Source organism: Parus major, chromosome 28, assembly GCF_001522545.3.
Source record: "Parus major isolate Abel chromosome 28, Parus_major1.1, whole genome shotgun sequence".
In the NCBI taxonomy this organism is placed as follows: Eukaryota; Metazoa; Chordata; class Aves; order Passeriformes; family Paridae; genus Parus; species Parus major.
The window spans coordinates 228,728-249,621 of NC_031797.1; the positions used below are offsets into that span (position 1 = coordinate 228,728).

Below are 20,894 nucleotides of genomic sequence, written 5' to 3' on the forward strand. Positions count from 1 at the left end.
TAATGATCTATTTTTTGAAGTGGAAACATCTTACTGCTTAGTTGCTTCTACTCCTGAAGCTGTTTTGTGCTTTCAGTCAATGTTTTATCCTCTCTGTCATTTTTCCTGTTTTAGTATATCCTCTAGGGAAGGAAAGCTGCTGAATTAGAACTTCAGCCAGTATTCAAGATGCTATTGTACCATAACAGTGTTTAGTGTCTTGTTCTGAATTTTATTTATGAGCAATTTCTTAAACACAGTTGCATTTTGAGTGCTTCTGAGCTGATGGTGTGTGAAGAAGGGTAAGCTTCAGATAGTATTTTACATTGGACTCAGAGATGTCTCCCAAGACCCCAGTGAGTGGCAGGAATGCTACAGGACTCAGGAGTGTTTTTTGGTAACCAGATTTGCTGTGGCCTCTTTGGGCAGAGGTGAAGTAAGACCCTCTCAGAGCTCTTCTATGCAGGGTTCCCTCCCCTGCTTATGCTCCTTGCCTTCCTTTACAAAAGCCAAATTGACTAAATTTTCTAATTCCTTTATGTTTTTGCATATGCCCACTATTTTTCTTCATTGATGCCTTTGTCTAATTTTACCTGTGCAATTATCAGAGAAGGATGTTGTGGAGGAACTTTATGAAAGGTCTTACAGAAGTACAGATGGACAATATTCATAACCCTTCTGCAATGAAGTGACTCCATCAAGCAGAAGAAGCTTCAGGCTCCAAGAAGCTTCTTGAAGAAGATGTACTAGATGTCTTGAATCACTTCCCTGTGCTCTGTGTGACTTAGCAGAGCTTCTAGGAGGATCTGTTCCAAGATGTTCCCAGGTACAGAGGTGTGGCTGGCAGGTCAGTAACTCCTGAAGTCCTCCTTCCCACCCTTTTGCAAAATGGGTGCAATCTTTCCCTTTTTTTCTGTTACCTGGGCTGTCACCTGACTGCCATGAGTTTTCAAATGTCATGGAGAGTGGCTTGGCCACTCTCCTCTGGACTCTTTACAGGTCCCATAGACTTTATATAGACTTTGAATATATCCCATAGGATATATTCCAGTTTCTCAGGTGGTCACAAACCTAGCCTTCTCTTATAGTGAGTTATTTTGCCTTGTCAGTTCCTGTTTTGTAGTCCATCTACTGGAGAGGTTGCCACTGAAGGCTGAGGTAAAATGGTTGTTGAGTACATTAACCTTCTTCTCATCTGTTACTACCTGTGGATGCTAAGAAGAAGGTAACAGAGCCTGTGTGAAACTAATTCACAGCCTTCTCATTCTGGCCTGAGAAAGCATGAGAAAGAATCCAAACAGTCCTTGGTAAAGGACAGCAATCTCTGCAGGTGATGTTTAGGAAAACAGTCAAGGGGTGATGTTACACTTAACCAATGATAGTAGATGTGTTGCTTTAATGACCAATGAGTTTTACCTCTCGGACTTTCTTGAACATGTCTATAAAAGAAGATCAAGAATAATACTTTGCTCTCCTGTTCAACACACAAGAGAATCTGTGTTCTTCTCGCTGTTCCCAATAGAGCGACAACTACCACTTTGCCAGTCTTGTTCATTGAAGTATGTTTGCTTTGACCTTCCTTTTCTGACTAACATACCTGTGGAAACACTTTTTGTTATTCTTGGTGTCCCTTACCAAGTACAACTTCAGCTGTACCTTGGCGTTACTGACCCTATCCCTACTGTTGTGGTTTAGGGCAAATTTGGGAGGAAACTTCCAAAGGGGTCCCTCTACAAAGCAAATTCTCTAGAAAGCGGCCCCTCCCCCTACTGGTTGGGGAAAAGATTTCTTTGGAGAAAAGTGGAAAAAAACCTGTTTATTTAACAAGCAAAGTATTCACAAGCATAAAAATGAGTAATATTAAACAATAGAACCTCTTGCAGTTCTGAAGAGATGGCAAATTCAGAAAGTCTTTGTTGTGGGCTGTAGCTCAGCTCGCTCAGTCTCTTTAGCAGTCCCTCCAGTGCTGGAAAATGCTGTGTCCCAGGCCCTGGTGGGCCACAGCTGTGAGCCCGTGGTGTTTTTCTGGGTTCTCAGTCCAGAGGCGGGGCCAGGTGCTTCCGAGGAAAAGAAATGCCACAGTCCAGGGAACTTCTCTGCCTCAGCTAGCTAAAAAAACCCAAACAACTAACTAAAAAGAAAGGAGAGCTCTGTCCCACAGTGTGTGCTGCGGACAACACAGTCCGGAGAAGGAATGTGGGGAAGTAAATGCAGTTTCTGCAAACAAAAAAATGCGCTTCTTCTCCCCCTCTATGCTCTCGGAATAAGCCTTAAAGGTGCAGAACTTAATATCCAGCATGAACAGAACAGAGGAATGGGGATGCAAACATCATAGTCACCCTAGGACATTCCACCCCTTATCCCCATATGAGCTTACTACCAAAACTAACATATATTCTAACTCTACAAGCATGTACTTTTATACATACATACATATATATACAGTATACAGCTGGATACAGACAATAGCAGTGACGTTCAGCAAACAGTGATATTTGCACATGGTTCTCGCCCAAATGTCAGATCACCCTGAAGTACTCATTGTGTTATTCCATCTTTCTGTATTATCCACCATGTGCAACCTGGTCCCTGAGCAAAGACAACCCCACAGATGGGTTTGTCTGTACTCGAGGCAGAATTGATCCAAACTGTCTTCCCTAACAAACCTCTGAGATGTACCACTGGGACTTTGTCTCCATCTACTCTGTGCAGGGGCTCAGACTGGGCAGGGCCTGCTCCATTGGTGGAACCGTGGGTGTTAACTAACCAGGTGGCCTTTGCTACATGCTGCTCCCAATTTTTGAAAGATCCCCCACCCAATGCTTTCAAGGTGGTTTTCACCAGTCCATTGTACCTCTCCACTTTGCCTGGTGGTGCATGGTAGGGAATATGGTATACCCACTCATGTGTTCCCTAGCCCAGGTGTTGATAATGCTGTTCTTGAAATGAGTCCTGGTTTCTGACTCAGTCCTCTCAGTGGTACCATGCCTCCAAAGGTCTTACTTTTCAAGACCTCTGATGGTGTTACGGGCATTCGTATGAGGCACAGGGCAGGCCTCCAGCTGTCCCATGGTGGCTTCTACCATTGTGAGCACATAGTGCTCACCTTGGCGTGTCTGGGAGCAAGTGCAGTTTCTGAAATTTCCATACTCTTGCCAGGATACCAGCCTGTACTAATACTGCCTCTTCATTTTCTTCTTGCTTTATAGTTTCACCTGCTGGTCTCAGCTCATCTGTGCTGGTCTCTTGCCTTCCAGTCTTGAGGATCAAGAGCTTTTGTGCTCCAGAAAATTTCCTAAAAGGTCTTCTCCCTTGTTCCTGAGGGCACTTTCCCAGGGGGTGCTATTGACTAACTCCTTGAACAGTAGGCAATTTGCTTTCCTAAAATTCATTGTTCATTACTCTTCACTTGACCCACATCTCTCAGGAGTCATGCAGACTCCTAGACTGCATGATCAATGCAGGCCAGGTTGTCTCCTGTCTTGACATCACCAGTTGGCTCACTTGTATTGGTGACCCTTAGGTCCAATATCTCATCCCATCTGGTAGAGCTGTTTATTACCTGGATTAGCAAGCTATCCTTCGTGCTCTCCAACAGCCTCCTCAATTGCCTACAGCTTGCCCTGCTACTTTTCCAGCAGATGCTGGGATGGTTGAGGTCCCACAGCATGATGAATCTTTGAGTGCAGTGCCTCTTGTAGCTGGAGCAAAAAGTCTCCACTTGATCAGTCGGCCAGGAGTAGATGCCAACCACAAGGGCTCCCATTGTTGCCTCGGTCTCTGATTCTTACTCATGGGCTTTCAAAATGCTTGTGGCTGTTCTTTAGAGAAAACCCTTCACATTCAATCTACTTGTTGGGGAGGGCAACCCTTCCACCCCTCCTTCCTCACCTGTCCCTTCTTGACAGCCTGTGCTGTTGATAGTTGTAGTCCAGTCATGAGATTCATCCCACCAAGTTTCACCAGCAACTAGGTTGCAGCTTTCCAGTAGCACAGTGGCTTCTTTCTGCCCACTCTGTATGCATTGGTGTAGAGAAACAGATGGACTGTTGGCTGTATCATCTTCTTTGTTTCCCTGTTGGTTCCTGCTCATCATCTCTGTAAGACTTTCAGAGTACCCACTGGAAACTGAATGGGAAACCAGGGCATGAGGATGGTTAGGGATAGGAGGCACGCACTTATAACGAGAAAGAACAGCCAACCAAAACGTGTGGTGCAGTTGATGAACTGAAGGAAACGGATGCCATCTAAAGAGATCAGGACAGGCTGGAGAAATGGGCCTGTGGGAATCTTATGAAATTCAACAAGGTGTAAGGTTCTGCATATGTGTTGGGTTATTCCCATCACAGACGAAGGCTGGGTGGAGAATGGATCAAGAGCAGCCCTGAGGACAAAGAAGTATCAATGGATGAAAAACTGAATTTGAGCCAATAGTGTGCACGTGCAGCCCTGAAAGCTGATCATATCCTGTGCTGCATCAAAAGAAGTGTGGCCAGCAGGTCAAGGGAGGCAATTTGCCTCTTCAAGCCCACCTGGAGTACTGTGTTCTGTTCTGGGAATCCAACATCAGAAGAATGTGGAACTGCTGGAGTGAATCCGTGTTCTGAGGGCTGAAGCCCCTCTGCTCTAGAGGCAGTCTGGGCAAGCTGGGGACATTCATCTGGAGAAGAGACAGCTTCAGAGAGACCTCAGAGCACCTTCAAGTGCCTAAAGGGACTCCAAGAGAGGGATAGGAACTTTATACTAGGCAGTAGTGGGATGATGAGGGTAAACAGCTTCATGCTGACATAGGGCAGCATTAGATGGGATATTGGAAAGAAATTCTTCCATGTGAGGGTGGTGAGGCACTGAATCATAGAATCATGGAATATCCTGAGCTGGAATGGATCCACAAAACCATGAAGTCAACTCCTGGCCCTGCACAGACACCCCAAAATCCCACCCTATGCCTGAGAGTCTTGTCCAAACTCTCCTTGAGTTCTGGCAGCCTTGGGGTTGTGATCATTCCCTGGGGAGCCTGTTCAGTGCCCCAGCACCCTCTGGGGGAAGAACATAATATCCAACCACTGGAAATGGTTACCTTGAGAGAAGCTGTAGCTGCACCATCTGTGTGGAAGTGTTCAAGATCAGGCTGAATGGGGCTTGGAGCCAACCTGGTCTAATGGAAGGTGTCCCTGCCCATGGGAGTGGTGAAACAAAATGAGATTTAAGGTCCCTTCCAACCCAACCCATTCTGTGATTCTGTGTATTTTACAACATCTACAATACATCCATGTATGAATTGTACTGTTTGTATTATTTGTACCTTAAGTATTGTACTATTTGTACCTTGAATGCAACTTATGAATGTAAATTTTTTTCTGCTGAACCAAGTTCATAACTTGTCGCCCTGAGAATCAGGCCTTTCAGTATTCTTTTTCACAAGTTCTAGCCACATTCCCACAAAAGTAACTATAAACATAGGTGTTTATACATTCCATTAAAGATATGCCTTTTGATGGACATCTCTTACGGCCAGTGAAGTTGGATAGGTGGTAACCTGACTATCCAATCCCTGGTCGTGGTTGAAAACTATTAATACTGAAAGAACAAACTATTATTATTCTTTCACCACACCTTGAGCTGCATCTGTGTGAATAAATTTGTGTCCGACAGTGACAATAACTAGGTTCATAAAGCAGTTGGGTGTCACGGTATCCCTTTTGGCGTTGTCACTCCATTCACCCGGGCTAGTTCAACACCACTGACATGCAGGGGGACACCCCTCTGAATCCTGGGAATCAGAGAAGTGGCTTATCAGAAGAGACTGCAGCGACTATGGAGGAGGCAGGAGTAAGGCTCTTGTGAAGGGCAAAGTCCAAGGTTTATTTAGTCCTCACAGGGACCTCCAACCTCAGGGGTGCTGCCCCAGGAGAGCCCCCAAAGCAGGGAATGACAGCATCTTAGATACGGGGGAGGAACAAGGGGAGGGGACAGACTGCAAACCAATGAGAAACAAGGGGGGGAGCGTAATAGGATCAGAGGACCTTGGGGAGAACCAATGAGGATGGTTTGGGGGGGGACTTCTTCTGTCCCTGCCCTATCACTTGATGACCCTCCCCGAGCTTTCTAGAAGCTGGGAGGTGTAGTTGAGTGACTGACAGAGCCCAGGGGGGAGAAACAGGAAGGATTCAGGAACAAGGGGCCGGGTAGATTGACAAATGGGGTAGGAGGGTACAAATTGGGCTAAACTAATAACACAACATAGGGGAGAGGGGAACAAACCATTAACACCATGGGGAGCAAAATTAACAGCACAATATAACAGTTGGGTAGTTTCACTTGATAAAAAGTTAAGTGATGTTCAAACGCCATTTCTATGATGTAAGGAACAGCTTAACTTTTAGTTTGAAGATGTTTGTATGAGGAGATGAGACATATTTTTAAATCTAGAATTAAAATATTGTTGTAAAAATAGCCATTCTCATATCATTCTGTTGCATGAATGGCTCTAGCCTATATGCTGTGTAATGGCTTCCACTGTTTTCATCTTCAGCTGTTTGACAAAATTTTTGACTACTGGAGGGAGGGGATAAGTAGAGATGTAGATGGAAACAACATACTGGTGAGGTGCACAACACATCTGCTTAGGTAGAACGTCATCCTCTCACAAGACTCTTGAACCAGATCTGGTGAAGTGAATAAGGGCCATTCATTGATAGCAGAAGTAACTGATGGCACGTTTAAGGAAAGTCTTCTGTCCTGGTGTTCATGAAGTGTCTGTTCATATCTTTACCAGTATCACTTCTTCCTAAGTCAAGCCACGTCTGAAGATCAGTATCTGTCAGGTGCCATCATTCTGCATGTTTTAGCAGTCTTCTGCTGGAGGTGCACACTCCCAGCTCTGAGAGGGGTGAATGTCATGTTGTGGCTTCCTCTGCCTGCTATTTACCCTGCGTGTGGGGACAGGACAACAGGGTGTGGCTTCAGACTGAAAGACAGTAGGTTTAGATTTGATATGAGGAATAAATTCTTCCCTGTGAGAGTGGTGAAGGCTTGGCATGGGTTGCCCAGAGCAGTTGTTGCTGTCCCATCCCTGGAAGTGTTCAAGTCTAGGTTGGATGGGGCTTGGAGTATGATGAGGGTGGAATGAGATGGGCTTTAAGGTCCCTTCCAACCCAAAGAATGCTGTGATTCTGTGGTCACCAAAATATTTCCCTTGAGCAAACTTGGCTCTTTCTGGAAAGAAAGAGCTCTTGAGAGTTACCCTAACTTGGTGTTCCTTGGAGGCATTGACACATCTATCAGGTGCATTGACTGCTTCTAGGAACTTTTTTAAATCTCATAGACCCTCAAAGCAGTTGTACCTTTGTAAAACCTCTGTCACATTTTTGCATGAAGGCAATAAGCCAGGCTGAAATTATAAGTGAAAAATAAAAATTAAAATGGCTTGCAATATTGTCAGTGTCCTTGAGAGGGCCAAAGTTACTTATCATTGTCAGGAATTCTCTATGGTTCTTTGTCAAGCTTTGCATCAAACACTTCTATTCATTCCCATCCCTGGAAGCACTTACTTGCTGTCTGGCTTCTGTTGTTGAAGCTCAGAGTGAAGTGGCATTTGTCCCTTGAGTCCTGCACAGGCAGAAGGCTCCCATGTCTGATAGCTTGTGACACAGGCACAGTGGCTTGTTTCAGAACAAGTAACACTGCACTTGTGACTTTCTGATTACTGCTAAATAACTGTCTTCTAAGTAGAAGCCACATTTTGTCTGTGCCTCCAGCAAACTGCTGAGTTTGAAGACACTGCACGTATGTTGCAGAACAGAATTCACAGTGACAGATTGGACTGATGAGAAGAAAAATTGGTTACACTTAAATGAAAATAAATTCCAAGATGTACACCATGAAATGCAGAGAGAAAACACAAGCTGATTGCATCATAAAGATGTTAACTTATTAAAAAATGCACATAATGCGGTACTATGTAAAGAAATATTGTATGTAGGGCACACCAATACCCCATAATGGAGGATTTTTGTAAAATAATTCTGGCCAATTCAGGCAAACCATAAGTTCAAGACAACAGTACAAGTGATGAGGAGTTTGGGAACCAAGCTTCAGGATTCAGGCTTTGCAGCAAGGTTTGTATAATCTAGAACAGTGTTTTTCACCTTTTTTTTTTTCTCTTTGCAAACATAATGGGTTTTTTCTCCATGTTTGGAGTTGCAGATGGAGCACAGAGCTTTTAAAAGCCTATATGCAGTAGGAATACTCTTCAAAATTATTTCTGTGGTCCCTAAAAAGCAGCTTATGGACCACAGGTGCAAACTACTGATCTATAGATTCAAAGTTTGAGGAAAGGAAAGGAGAAAAATTGTCTGCAATGACTTAAGTGAAAAAAAATTTTCTGTTTCCTCCATCTCATGCGGTGTGAGGCTAGAACAGTGAGCTTAAGCAGCAACAAGGAAGGATTACAGCACATAGCAGAACAGATTTTTAAAAACATAATGATACATGCTGAGAAAAGCTGCAGAAAGTCACTATGTTAGATGAAAAGACTGATAAATTACTTGGTGGGCAGAAGGAAGATTACCTTGATCATATCTGCAAGTTGGATATAGCAGCTCAAATAATGATATTTGAAACACTTGGATGTGCTTTGCTCGAAATAAATACTGCTGAAGAAATACTGGTTTATTCCTGAAAGGTGACCCCATTTCCACAGTGGATTATTTTATTTTACTATTTTTTGGGGGAATGCATCATGAGGAGTAGGCTTGACCACATGAGATATTAAACCATGGGGATGCTCAGTCCTCTTTGGCCATTGCATGTACTTTGCTTCATGGGCTGTACTCCAAAGTAAAAGATACCATCTGTGTAGCTGCCAGATGAAAAAGTACTGTTTACACCTTGTGTGTGTGTTGGGGGTTAGGTATTACCATTTCTTAGCTGCCAGAGTTGCCTTCTTGTTTTTCCCTTGTCTGTCCATGACATAGTTTTTACTCTGCTATGCATTTACAGAACATGGTACTGGCTGCACATTTTGTGGGTGTTCCAGGTCAATGATTAGCAGTATTTGCAGGTTACTGCAAGAGCCATATAGTGGTGAGCTAGGCTTGACAAAAGGTGTCTGATAACCAAATACCTGTGGCTGTAACCAGGACGTGCTCAGGATGGGTGTGAACCCGTGTATAATGTACTTTTGTTTTTCCAGCTACAAGAAGAAAGATGCAGATTTGTCTGTGGCTCAGGGGCGCATCAAGGATCTGGAAGTTCTTTTCCATAGAAGTGAAGCAGAACTCAATACTGTCCTGAACGAGAAACGCAGTCTGGAAGCAGAAGTGGCTGATCTGCGTGCCCAGCTTGCTAAGGTATGATAGGCAATGCTCTCTTGCTTCAGCACAGGACAGTCTGTGTAGTGTAAATTCCTTTTTTCTTTGCAGTTAGTTTATAGTCTGAACACCTTGCTTACTGCTGAACCTTTGGCTGCCCCTCTTTGATACAAAAATAAATTTTAAGACATCTCTGTAAAACAGCAAAAGCAACACAGCGTTTTACACATTTTGCTCAGAAGCTTTTATTTAAAGATTTCTGATGTTTCTATATTCATGGGATGCTGGGTTATTAAATGTTGTCCTTTGTAAGGTCCTGCATAATTTTGCACTTGTGCTGAAATACCCAGTGGGACCATGCTAGCAAGAAAAAGAAAGTGCAACATATTGTGCTTGAGGAATTAATAATCCTTGGCTCCTGTATCAGAATGTATTGAGCTAATCCAACATTTTAAATAGTTGGTATGCAAACATATAAGTTTTGTTTAAGTATCAATTAACAGACACACACATGGTTTTTTATGTTGTTTTGTTGTTATTGTTTGTTTGTTTGGGTTTTTGTTTTTGGGTTTTTTTGGGTCTTTGTTTATTTATTGCGTTCTTTCTGGTGGTAGTGTGGGCTAGCTTTCTTTAAATCAGTGGCTTAACATTAGATTTGTTATTGTGAGTAACTGGTCCAAAGACATCAGATGAAGACCACAAAAGGTTTATGGATGAAAGATAGGAATCCAGACAAAATTATCTTTAAAATTCTTTACTAGGCTGAAGATGGTCATGCTGTGGCAAAGAAGCAGTTGGAGAAGGAAACACTTATGCGTGTGGACCTGGAAAATCGGTGCCAGAGTTTGCAAGAAGATCTGGATTTCAGGAAGAATGTGTTTGAGGAGGTATTATCAATCTAGTAATCTTACCACTGTCCAAAGTAAATGTAGCTTTTAATCAAATCGACTATGAGCAACTACTAACTAGTCCAGGTAGAGAAAATCAGTATTAGCTTTCCTATGAATGGGCTGAGTAATAAAATAGGTAAAGGTTTTACATCTTTTTACATGGTAAATCAGTGGTGGAGTCAGTATGAAAGCTAGGTGACCAGGGTATTTTTCCATGGGCAGGTGAACTCATGGAGTGCTGATATGGGAAAGGGAAAAGTTTCTTCTTGTTTCCTCTCTCTGGACCTGGTTGCATGGCCCTGCTCTTTACTTAAACCAGCTTTTGTTGCTGGACCTGGTGATAACCTGATTTTATTGACTAGAACAGTATGCAACTGCCTTGCTTAATGCAGAGGTATTTTTCTGCCTGTTAAATGAATGGCTCTAGTGAAGACCAAAACTTTTGTAATAGTGGGAATTGGGAAAGGGAAGCATGATTTTCTCTCCATACCAGATGAAAAGTGTTATGTCTTTTTATTCCATCTCTGGTAGTTCTGCAAGCTCATTCAGTGAGTGGCTGCTCAGTAGTTGGCACAGGTTTCTGCTGTTCATCTCACCTGCTCTAGGTATGATGCTTGGCTCACCAGTCACCTAACCATTTCAACCAGACTAACTAAAAAAATACTAAAGTTTTTTGGTTGAGTTTTGTTTTTGACTGCTTAGTGGCTGAGTTGTTTCACCACAGAATCCAAACGAGTGCTCAGACTGGTTTAAAGGAGGGGACAGGGCTGTGTGGCTAAGGATGTGGGACAGGGGCTGGAGAAGGGCAACAAAAACAGCCAGGGAGGTCCCCCTGAGATGTACTAACCATTGTTCTCAATGCCCTGGAGCGGTTGCATTGCTATACTGACTGCAGTGACAGATCCTTGTTTGGTTGTAGGACCTTAAAATAAATTTTCTTCTTGGGGAGAATGTGTTGCTATTGACTGAAGGTAAAGCTAAATGAGACAGCAGAAGCTAATCTTAAAGCTTGCTGTGCTTAAGGGTGAGTGTTCTTCAGCCATCGCTGAAGCTCTTTGATTCTTGTATGCACCAATTCAACACATGAAGCAATAAAGAAATGGATTTCCTTTGCATTAGTGAATGGATTTGGTTCACTGAAGGGTCCAAGTCTCCATTAGAATTGAGACAATGTGACTGGGAGTGTGGCAAGTTAGGCCTGCTTATTCTGGCGGTGTTGAACTGCTGGATCCACTCAGCCCTTCACCTAATCCTTTGTAGTCCCCCAAGACATTCCTTCAGCTTCTGGGCTGTCATTGCCTACAGATACTGAGAGACTGCTGCTTGCTAGTTTTCTTGGTGTAAAAATTAACCACAGAAAGAAAAGCTTCTTCCATATCACTTCATAGCACATTGCTGTTAGTAAAAGGACATGTTTCTGGGGATCTATTTTTATTTTATTTTAGATGTAGAGCATTTTTACAAAACAACTAGTAAAGTTGGTTTGAATATATGCGTTAGCTTGCTGTGACTCTAGTCTAGCAAAATTGAGCCTTGCTTCACTTGCTGTTGCTCCTCATGGCCCTGCTGCTAACTTCAGGCCTCCTCCCAGTACTGAGAACCACTCATTATTGGTTGGTTGTCCTGCCCTGAAGAAAGAAATTGTTTTTCTCGTACTGCACATTCAGACCTGGCCAGGTCTGTATGAATAAGTGCATGAAGTAAGCCTTACCTTACTAGTTTGCAACCAGTGTTCTTAAGCACATTAAACTTGTACATTTCTAAAAATGAAAATTCTGTAGCACAAACTCTGATCATAAAAGATTATGTCTTCAGGATTGCTTGGATTGCTGTTTTATTAATATTCTAATCAAAATCTAGTAAGAAGGGGTCATCAAGTATATGAAATATAGAAGAGATCTGCATGTACTTAAGAGTGAAATTTGAAGATGCAGGTTTTTTCTATAATTTTTTTTTTATATATATAATGTTCATAAAAGGTGTTAATTTTCATCTGATTCCTTGCAGACTGCTATTGTAACGTCAGGATGTATATTGAAAAGGACAGGGTTTGTAGTGCAGCATATGGAATCTCTCTGCTATGTAAAAATGGATGCTTTTTCACCACTCTTCTCCCCATTTTGACTTTTGTAGCATAAAACAGCTCCCTAGTTAGACAGTATATGGATATTTTTGAAGCTGGTTTTAAGTTGGATCACTTCTAAGAATTACATCTTGACAAATGAGAACAGTAGCTTGAATCTGTTAGTGCATGCAGCAAATCCCAGGCTTAAATGCCTGTAGTACTGTAGCTCCATTATACTAAATAGTACTGCAGTAGTTAATTGTTGTCAGAGTGTAACTGCTTGTACTGTTACCTTAGTGTGGGAATTTGACCCTCTTCTTTTGTGTATGTGTAGGAAATAAGGGAAACAAGAAAACGACATGAACATCGTTTGATTGAGGTGGACACAAGCCGCCAACAGGAGTATGAATCCAAAATGACTCAGGCTCTGGAGGATCTGCGAAATCAACATGATGAACAAGTCAAACTGTATAAGATGGAGCTGGAGCAGACCTATCAGGCTAAGGTAACAACTGCTGTCCATAGCGCTGTCAGACTGGAAGCCCAGTTTGTGAGATAAAAAACACTTCTACCAGCTCTATGGCTCTTAAGGAGAAGAGTAGCTATAATTTGAGGAAGTTTTGTCCCATTGTTCAAATGCCTTCCCTGGGACTTGTGTGCAGGTGCATTTCCAGGGAGTTATAGCCAAAGGTAATGCCAAGCAATAGCTTTAGCCAAGAGAAGTCAGTTAGTGAGAAAATATGTGGAGTTATTGTTGGTCTTTGCAGAAGACACAGTGGGAACAATGGATGTCATGCAGTAGCTGATTAGACAACATCTTCTGCTCTAAGGGTTCTTTTCTTACTTCAGTAGATTCAGTTTTTCTTCAGAAATGGAGAGGGTAGAGAAGAATTGTAATATGTCCAATGAATTGTGCATAAGAAGCTGAAGGGGGAGATTGGAGGGCTTGGAAGTGGGTGTGTCTCGGTGTGGGCCTTTGCTTTGATGCAGTGAGTTTGCAAACTAATACAGACACACTGGAAGGGGCTTCTTATCTAAGAGTGCATTGTCACTTTGCTCTTACTGTGGTCTTTGCAGTGTTCTTAATCATGCCAATACACTTTTAAATATATCTAAGCCTGGCTACATTTCAATGATCTAGGTTAGTTCTGGACTGGAAAATGACTAGATGTAGCTGTGATTTCTTTGGTGACAGGGAAACTTCAGGCAAGATACCAGACCTTTCTTGACCAGCTTTGGTGATGAAAACCATGGTATATAATTTGGAAATCATAGACTTGTAGAGTGGTTTGGGCTGGAATGGACCTTTAAAAGCCATCCAGTCCAACCCCCTGCCTTGAACAGGAACTTCCTTAAACTAGACCAGGTTGCTCAGAACCCCATCCTGGCAATTCTGTCTATTGAAAATACTTGTCAATAGTTACAGCCACTTTTTGTTCCCTTGTGCTGAAAGAGTGATGGTACTGCTAACATTGTTGTCCCTCACCCTTCACTGAAACTCCCTTTGAATTCTTTGGGTTGATGATTTGGTTCGAGAAACACTGATCTGCAAATATTTAACTATTACTTATGGCAGCAACACTATAGATAATAGCTACTAGAACCCTAAAATTAAAGTTAAAACCCCCAACACAGTTGGCAGGGTTGGAATTATTCCCAGAGCTCTGGAATATGTAATACTTTATACAAGGAGCTATTTGGATTGACTCGTCATAGTCTGAGGGAGATACAGGATAGAAGATGCTTAGTAGAAAACAGATTTTTAAAAAAGGATGGAATATACAGATTAAGAGAATGAAAAGGTGACAAGCTTTGAACAGGGGAATGAGGAAATTATGCTGTTTTTTCCCTCCATAAAGGTGGTTGTTATGGATGAAGTTGGAATATGGAAGGAAAGGGGTTTAGGTGTGAACTTCATTCTGTGATTTCTGAACAAAGATGTGTACCTCTTAGAGAGCCAAAGCTGGGACGAATATGATGTAAAATAAAATAGGTTTAGCTACTGAGCAGCTCCAGGATGAGCTGGTCTTGGGTAAAAGCTCACTTCTTGCACAAATGTGGAGCAGCTGGAGAAAGTCCAGAGGAGGCCACAAAGGTGATACAAGGACTCCACCTCTTAGGGAGAGAGCTGAGATAGTGGAGTGTTCAGTCTGGATAAGAAAACTCTCCAGCGAGACCTTAATGCTACTTCTGAATACTTAAAAAGGACTTCTAAGAAAGATCATAATGATCTGTGATAATAAGTGATAGAAATGCTAAGTATGAGTATGTGGCATTATGCCAGCATGACTATAAGGTAGTGAATGGCTGTTAGACTTCAAAACTTTTTAATTTTAAACTTTACAAGAAGTAATGGAGTGTGTAGTTGAAGTTCCTTCAAAATCCGTAGCCTAAAGAAGGCTCTGTTTTTGCTGCTCAGAAGCTAGTGAACAGCAGAGCTAATGAAGATTGATTTTATAAACCTTTGTGCTGTGTGACTAAAGAACATCTTCTGCCTCTAACTGTTCTTACAATTGATTGGTTTAGTTTTTGAGTGGATTCCATGGTGTGGCAGAATTGTTGAAGTTCAGCTCTAAGGCATGCAAAAGATGTATTTTCTAGCTCTCTGCTTTCATGAAACTTACCTTGTAAGAGTTCTGGTTTTGCTATTTCTGTTTTGGTTAAAATTAACCACTAGAAATTTAGCTTGTTCGCTAGGTGAATTTAACAAAAAATTAGAAACAAAATGCATATTGGCAACTATTAAGGAAAGAGAAGAAAACCAAACCCATTGTTTTGCCTCGGGGACAGGATGTCATCTGGAGTGCCACAGGTAGTTTTATTGTTTCTTGCAAAGGTACTACAGACTAATACAGAACAGACTGACAGACAATTTAGAGTGGGAAACAAGTCATGCATGAGAATATTTAAAAAAAAAAAGCTTCATCTGGAAAAGACATGCATTGAGAGAAGTGAAAGATACATTGGATGTCTGATAAAGGATAAATAGCAAGGTGAATGAGGAATGATTCTTTATTGTTTTTTCAGTAGTAGCAGGGACACTAAATGTCCAGTGAGAATGCCCAGACTGAGAAGAAACAAAAAGTATTCTTCTCTAACATAGAGCTAAAGTCATTGCCCCAAAAATTCAAAAACCAGAGACAAATTCCTGCCTGAGAAATCCACTGAAAGATAGTAAGCAGCAAAATATTGTCTCTGATTGAGGAAGTTCCTGAGTTGCATATTACCAGCAGAGACATAATACCCATGGAATATTTTATTGAATTAGTCTCTAGGCATCCAGGGGACTGTTTGACTAGGACATGAATTAGGTGGGCAGACTTTGCTGTCACCCAGTGTGATTTGCCTTAGGACAAGCAAGCAGAGCACGTGGTCAATTTTTTGGAAACTAAGGTTGCTTTTATAATGGAAGGGCTAATAGAGTAATTTTTTAACAGCATAAGCAAATCCTATAGAAATATATTTTCTTTTGGTCCTTAGGGCATCCCTTAATGTTATGCAGTTCCTATCCTAAACTTACCAGACCATTTAAATTTTTTTAAAATTAAATAGTTGCTACTTTTTTACTAAAAGGATATTGCAAGATTTCTAACTCAGTACAAGTGAGCTGTATAAAACTTACTTTCCAGCTGGAGAATGCCAAATTGTCCTCTGACCAAAATGACAAAGCTGCTGGTGCAGCTCGAGAGGAGCTGAAGGAGGCTCGCATGAGGATAGAAGCTCTCAGCTACCAGCTTTCTGGTCTTCAGAAACAGGTAAAGAGACTAAATTGGCTTTCATCTCAAACACACAGCTGTTTTGTGTGAATGTATTAACATTTCTGACCCTTCATGTTTTCTGAATTTTACATGGAGAAATCTTTGTTATGTTCATTTGGGACGGAGAAGGGTTTTAACTTTTTGAGTGGACCTGTATGGATGCCAGGTGTGCTTTTTCTTGTGCTGTGTGCCTAGGCCAGTGCAGCAGAAGATCGCATTCGGGAACTGGAGGAAATGATGGCTGGTGAGCGGGAGAAGTTTAGGAAGATGCTGGATGCAAAGGAGAAGGAAATGACTGACATGAGGGACCAGATGCAGCTTCAGCTTACAGAGTACCAAGAACTGCTTGATGTTAAATTAGCACTGGACATGGAGATTAGTGCTTACCGAAAACTCCTGGAAGGAGAAGAGGAAAGGTGCGTAAAGATTCCACTTTCTTTTCTAAAGATTCACAAGTGTTATTTTCACTTCTCGCACTTTTTTACCACTTGAGTAGGAATGTCCAGATTTCCTTCCCCTGAAGTTATACTGGCTTCACACCACAATGTCGTTGCATGAACACATGCACGGAGCACTTGTTCTCATCTGAATACTGTCCTTAGTTTGGGTTTTTGTAATGGTCTTGGAGTATAATGATTGCTTACAATATATATCATTCTGTGCTTGGTCTTCGTATCATCTTTTTGCTTAAGAGCTTGTACTCCTGTGGTTTTTAAATCATGAGGCCCAAGAGTAGTGTGTTTAGTAGTACCTGTACTGCAGGGAGGGGTTAAGTGATCTGTGTTGCTCTCAATAGCACTGCTTTCCATGTCACATGGTCATACTGCGAGAACATTCCTTAGGGATGGGTAGCCCACTCCTCATGTGTGCAGTCCTCTTGACACACAGAGTTAGGATGCTGTCAGCCTCGGCACACATTACAGTCTGGTTATTTGAGGATATTGTAGCTTTGTAAGTGGTTCTCTGGGTGAATTAATTAAAATGCTTTCTTGGTTGTGTTAAGGTTGAAGCTCTCTCCAAGTCCCTCCTCCCGTGTCACAGTCTCTCGGGCTACCTCCAGCAGCAGCAGCAGCAGCACTTCAATTGTTCGCTCTTCCCGAGGCAAGAGAAAACGTATTGAAGCAGAGGAGCTTTCTGGCAGTGGAACAAGTGGGATCGGCACTGGAAGTATCAGTGGCAGCAGTAGTAGCAGTAGCTTTCAAATGTCCCAGCAAGCTTCAGCAACAGGAAGTATCAGCATAGAAGAAATAGACCTGGAGGGCAAATATGTTCAGCTTAAGAACAACTCGGAGAAGGTGAGCATCAGCAGAACTCATAGAAAACAAGGAGGAGCTAAATTGAGGTGATTCACAGCCCTTTGCAGCATGAGTAGGTGCAGCCAATGTGGAGAGCAGGAGCAGCATCTCAAGGTGCAGCATCCTGCAGGAATTAATGGTGGCTTTGAAAAGTTGAACATAATGATGGGCTAACATGCGGCAGGAAGAGAATACAATTTGTGTCCCAGATGTGTAAATATGTGCTGGGGAATTGCTCACAGAAACAGCCTGGTGTCTAGCAGAACTTCGTAGTGTGAAATGGATATCTTTTAAAATTTTGCTGAGTAACCTTATGGGATTTAGACTCTCACACTCTGACTGGATATAGGCAAATACTTTCAAGGTAGATTGCAAATGTCTAACAACCATATAAATAAATTTATATTCCCATTATTTTAATAACAAAGACCTATACTCTGATGCCTGTTTGTTGTGTTTTGTTCACTCTGAATAACTTTCTGACTCTCTCCATTAGGATCAGTCTTTGGGTAACTGGAGACTGAAAAGACAAATTGGAGATGGAGATGAAATTGCTTACAAATTTACTCCTAAGTATGTCCTCAGAGCTGGGCAGACTGTTACAGTAAGTTATATTTACAGTATGTCAACAACATATTCTTCTTTGATGCTGTGGCAATTGGAAATCTTGAAGTCTGGTACAGCCTGATTTGGTGTATAACTTTTGGGTTAATGAGTCTCACTCTACAGAACCAGGATTTCAGTTATAAAAATGCAAAACAAAAAATTAATTTCTACATTAGTACTTCAGTATTTAATACCATTTTTTTGGGCACAGAGAAAGTTGAAGAAAAAGGTATTTTGGGGGATTAGTTAAGGACTATTTGTTTCCAAACACCTTTGCCCAGGTTTAGAACCCTAATCCTGCTCAACCTCTTAAAAAATTTGGAGCAGTTCAGAGCATTCATTCAGACTAGTAGACTGTAGTTAAGACTGGACATTCTCAGCATTAACTGTGGTAAAACAGCAGCTTTTCAATAATTTTGCATTTTATTTTTAAACTGCAACAGATGTTCTTTTAGGAAGAAACAAATGTATCTTTTAATCACTTTCAGCTATTTCTGGTTAAGTATCAATTGTTCAGATACATATAAAAGATCAAGTTGATACACTACATGCTGCTTTTTGCCTTGGCTCCCTACAGTATGGTTACTGAGACAGTGGTAGGAGAAATTTGTTCAGAATGGAATTCATGACTGCAGTATTAGATTTTTTTTTTAATACCTTACTACAAGTGTAGCTAAAAGTAGGGTAAAACTGCCATTTGAATTCAGAAAAGAAATTCAGTATGTGGAGAGATGTAGGAGAATTAGAGGGATATGTATATTTAAAAGAAAAAATTGGATAAATAGCTAATTACAGATTGTTGTTCTCTCTAGATCTGGGGTGCAGATGCAGGTGTATCTCATAGTCCCCCTTCTGTTCTCGTGTGGAAGAATCAAGGCAGCTGGGGCACTGGTGGAAATATCCGCACTTATCTCGTGAACTCTGAAGGAGAGGTAGGCTGTGTCCATGGGCTGGGTTATCTCTCAAACTCTTAATCTGAGGGTGAGGTGACATGACACATTGACAAAATCCTGATTGTAAGCTCTCTGCTGTTATCTTCTAATAGGACAGTTTAAAACAGTAAAATAATTAGGTTTCTGTACATATCTCTGACATTTCTGAGATATTTTTGAAAACTGTGATCATCATGATTATGCCCATAGACACTTTTTTTTCCTATTTTAGAAGAATACCCTGCTAGTAGAGAATTTGTTTGGAATTTGAGTATGTACTTTCACATGAGACAAAGAAAAGAAGCATTTCTGGCAATTCATACTTCCATTATATAGTTCCTGTGATGTTCTGAGGTGCAATGTAAACATTAATGTAGAAAGATAGTTGTCCTTTCCATGTTAGAAGCGTAAGTTCTCATTTGGCAGATGTTCCTGAGCATTCTGCATTGTCCTACATCTGCCCACAGTTAATTTTTTTAAAACCATTCCTGCAGATGACTTTTGCAAGGGAAAGTCATGCCTTGGCTGTTAGTTATAACCATGACATTATCCCAGCAATCTGATAGCAGTAGGAAAAAAAAGCAGACAACAGTTGTATCAGTTTTTGTGTTGCCTTTCTTGCTGGCAGTTCTGGAAGAACTTTGTTTGCAGGATGAGGTAGGAGGGGTTAGGGTTTTGTACAAATACAAGGCTAACACTCTCAGTATTCGAACTGTGTCAAACTAGTATCTGAAAAAATTTCAAATCCATGTCTGTTTTCACTATGGTTACTTTTAGTATCCCTGCTTAGGAGTGTACGTTAAGGGCAATGTTTTCCACAATTAGAGATTTTCACCTGTGATTTCCATTGTGCAAGTAGGCAGAAGAATTTCTTACTATTAAGAAGTGTTAAAAATAATTTAGTAATAAAGGAAGCTTCCTGGGGTTTTAGAATTCTCTTTAGTGCCTGCCTTGTAAGACCATACTGATAGATGCAATTAAAAAACCAATATATGCAATTAAAATTTAATATTTACTAGAAATTTGAATATTCTTTATGTTGTGTAATCATACTGAGAAAGTTTAGTATCTCACATTATGCTGTATCTCAGCATCTATCTGTGTCTGTTGTGACTGTATGTAAAATTGACTACTGTTCACCTGAAACATGTCTGCTTCCTCTTAAATCCCAGTGTAATGAAAGAAAATTAAAGTGGCTTAATTACATTACCATGTCTTTTAGTATGCAGAAATAGGAACAACGTTTTGGTGTGCAGGATATTGCCAGTATTTGCTTACATAGCTAGTGTTAAATCTAGGCCAAATTGCTTTAAACTCTCCAAAATTTAATAAGGATATTGTATTGATTGTATAGCAAAAACTTAAGGGAGAGACTCTTGGCTATCTCCTTATCTGTCATTTTGTGTAGGAAGTTGCAGTGAGAAGTGTTACTAAATCAGTAGTCATGCGAGAGAATGAAGAGGAAGAAGATGAAACAGAATATGGAGAGGAAGAACTTTTCAACCAGCAGGTAATCAGATGCAGACCAGATGTTTAACTTGCACCTCATCATTTGGATTGGTTGGGCATAAGATTGTGGGGTGGGGGGGCATCCCTCTTCAACTTTAGTCAGCTCTGAGCTTCCTTGTCCTTCTTTCCAATGGTTGCTTGCAACATTGCAGTGCACCAAGAGAGGACAATGTGAGCAGTGCTGCCAGAAATTACTGCTGAGATCTATCCTGGTATAGCCCAGGCAGTGGCTGATGCCAGCTCAGGATATCTGTGCTTCAGATCACACATTTGTAGCATTAGCAAGCAGTGTTCCTCCCAGTATCTGCTGCTCTGTGCAACAGAACTGGAACATTCTTGCTGGATGCAGATATCCAAATAATGACTGAAAACCAGGAATGGGGGTGCTTCTCTTGCTGCAAGCTTCAGCTTATTGGTTTATTTTCTGATACACTATACCTTCTACACTGGAAATAAACTCGGTTTTTTTAATAATACCACCTGTATGTTATGATAACCTTTAGCTTAATAATGTGAAATAAGCGACCAGCAGCTGACAGAGCAAAA

At 41.3% G+C, this 20,894-nt stretch overlaps 1 protein-coding gene across 1 annotated transcript in view; it reads left to right on the forward strand.

The window, feature by feature from the left end:
* The window catches only part of LMNB2 (lamin B2), a 38,593-nt gene that overhangs the window by 11,955 nt on the left and 5,744 nt on the right, over positions 1-20,894 (forward strand). The window contains exons 3-11 of the mRNA XM_015651800.1: positions 9,176-9,332; positions 10,055-10,180; positions 12,583-12,753; positions 15,878-16,003; positions 16,202-16,422; positions 17,010-17,301; positions 17,798-17,905; positions 18,720-18,839; positions 20,248-20,349. Of these exons, the coding sequence (XP_015507286.1) occupies positions 9,176-9,332; positions 10,055-10,180; positions 12,583-12,753; positions 15,878-16,003; positions 16,202-16,422; positions 17,010-17,301; positions 17,798-17,905; positions 18,720-18,839; positions 20,248-20,349 (1,423 nt within the window). The remainder of the gene's footprint in view (positions 1-9,175; positions 9,333-10,054; positions 10,181-12,582; positions 12,754-15,877; positions 16,004-16,201; positions 16,423-17,009; positions 17,302-17,797; positions 17,906-18,719; positions 18,840-20,247; positions 20,350-20,894) is intronic.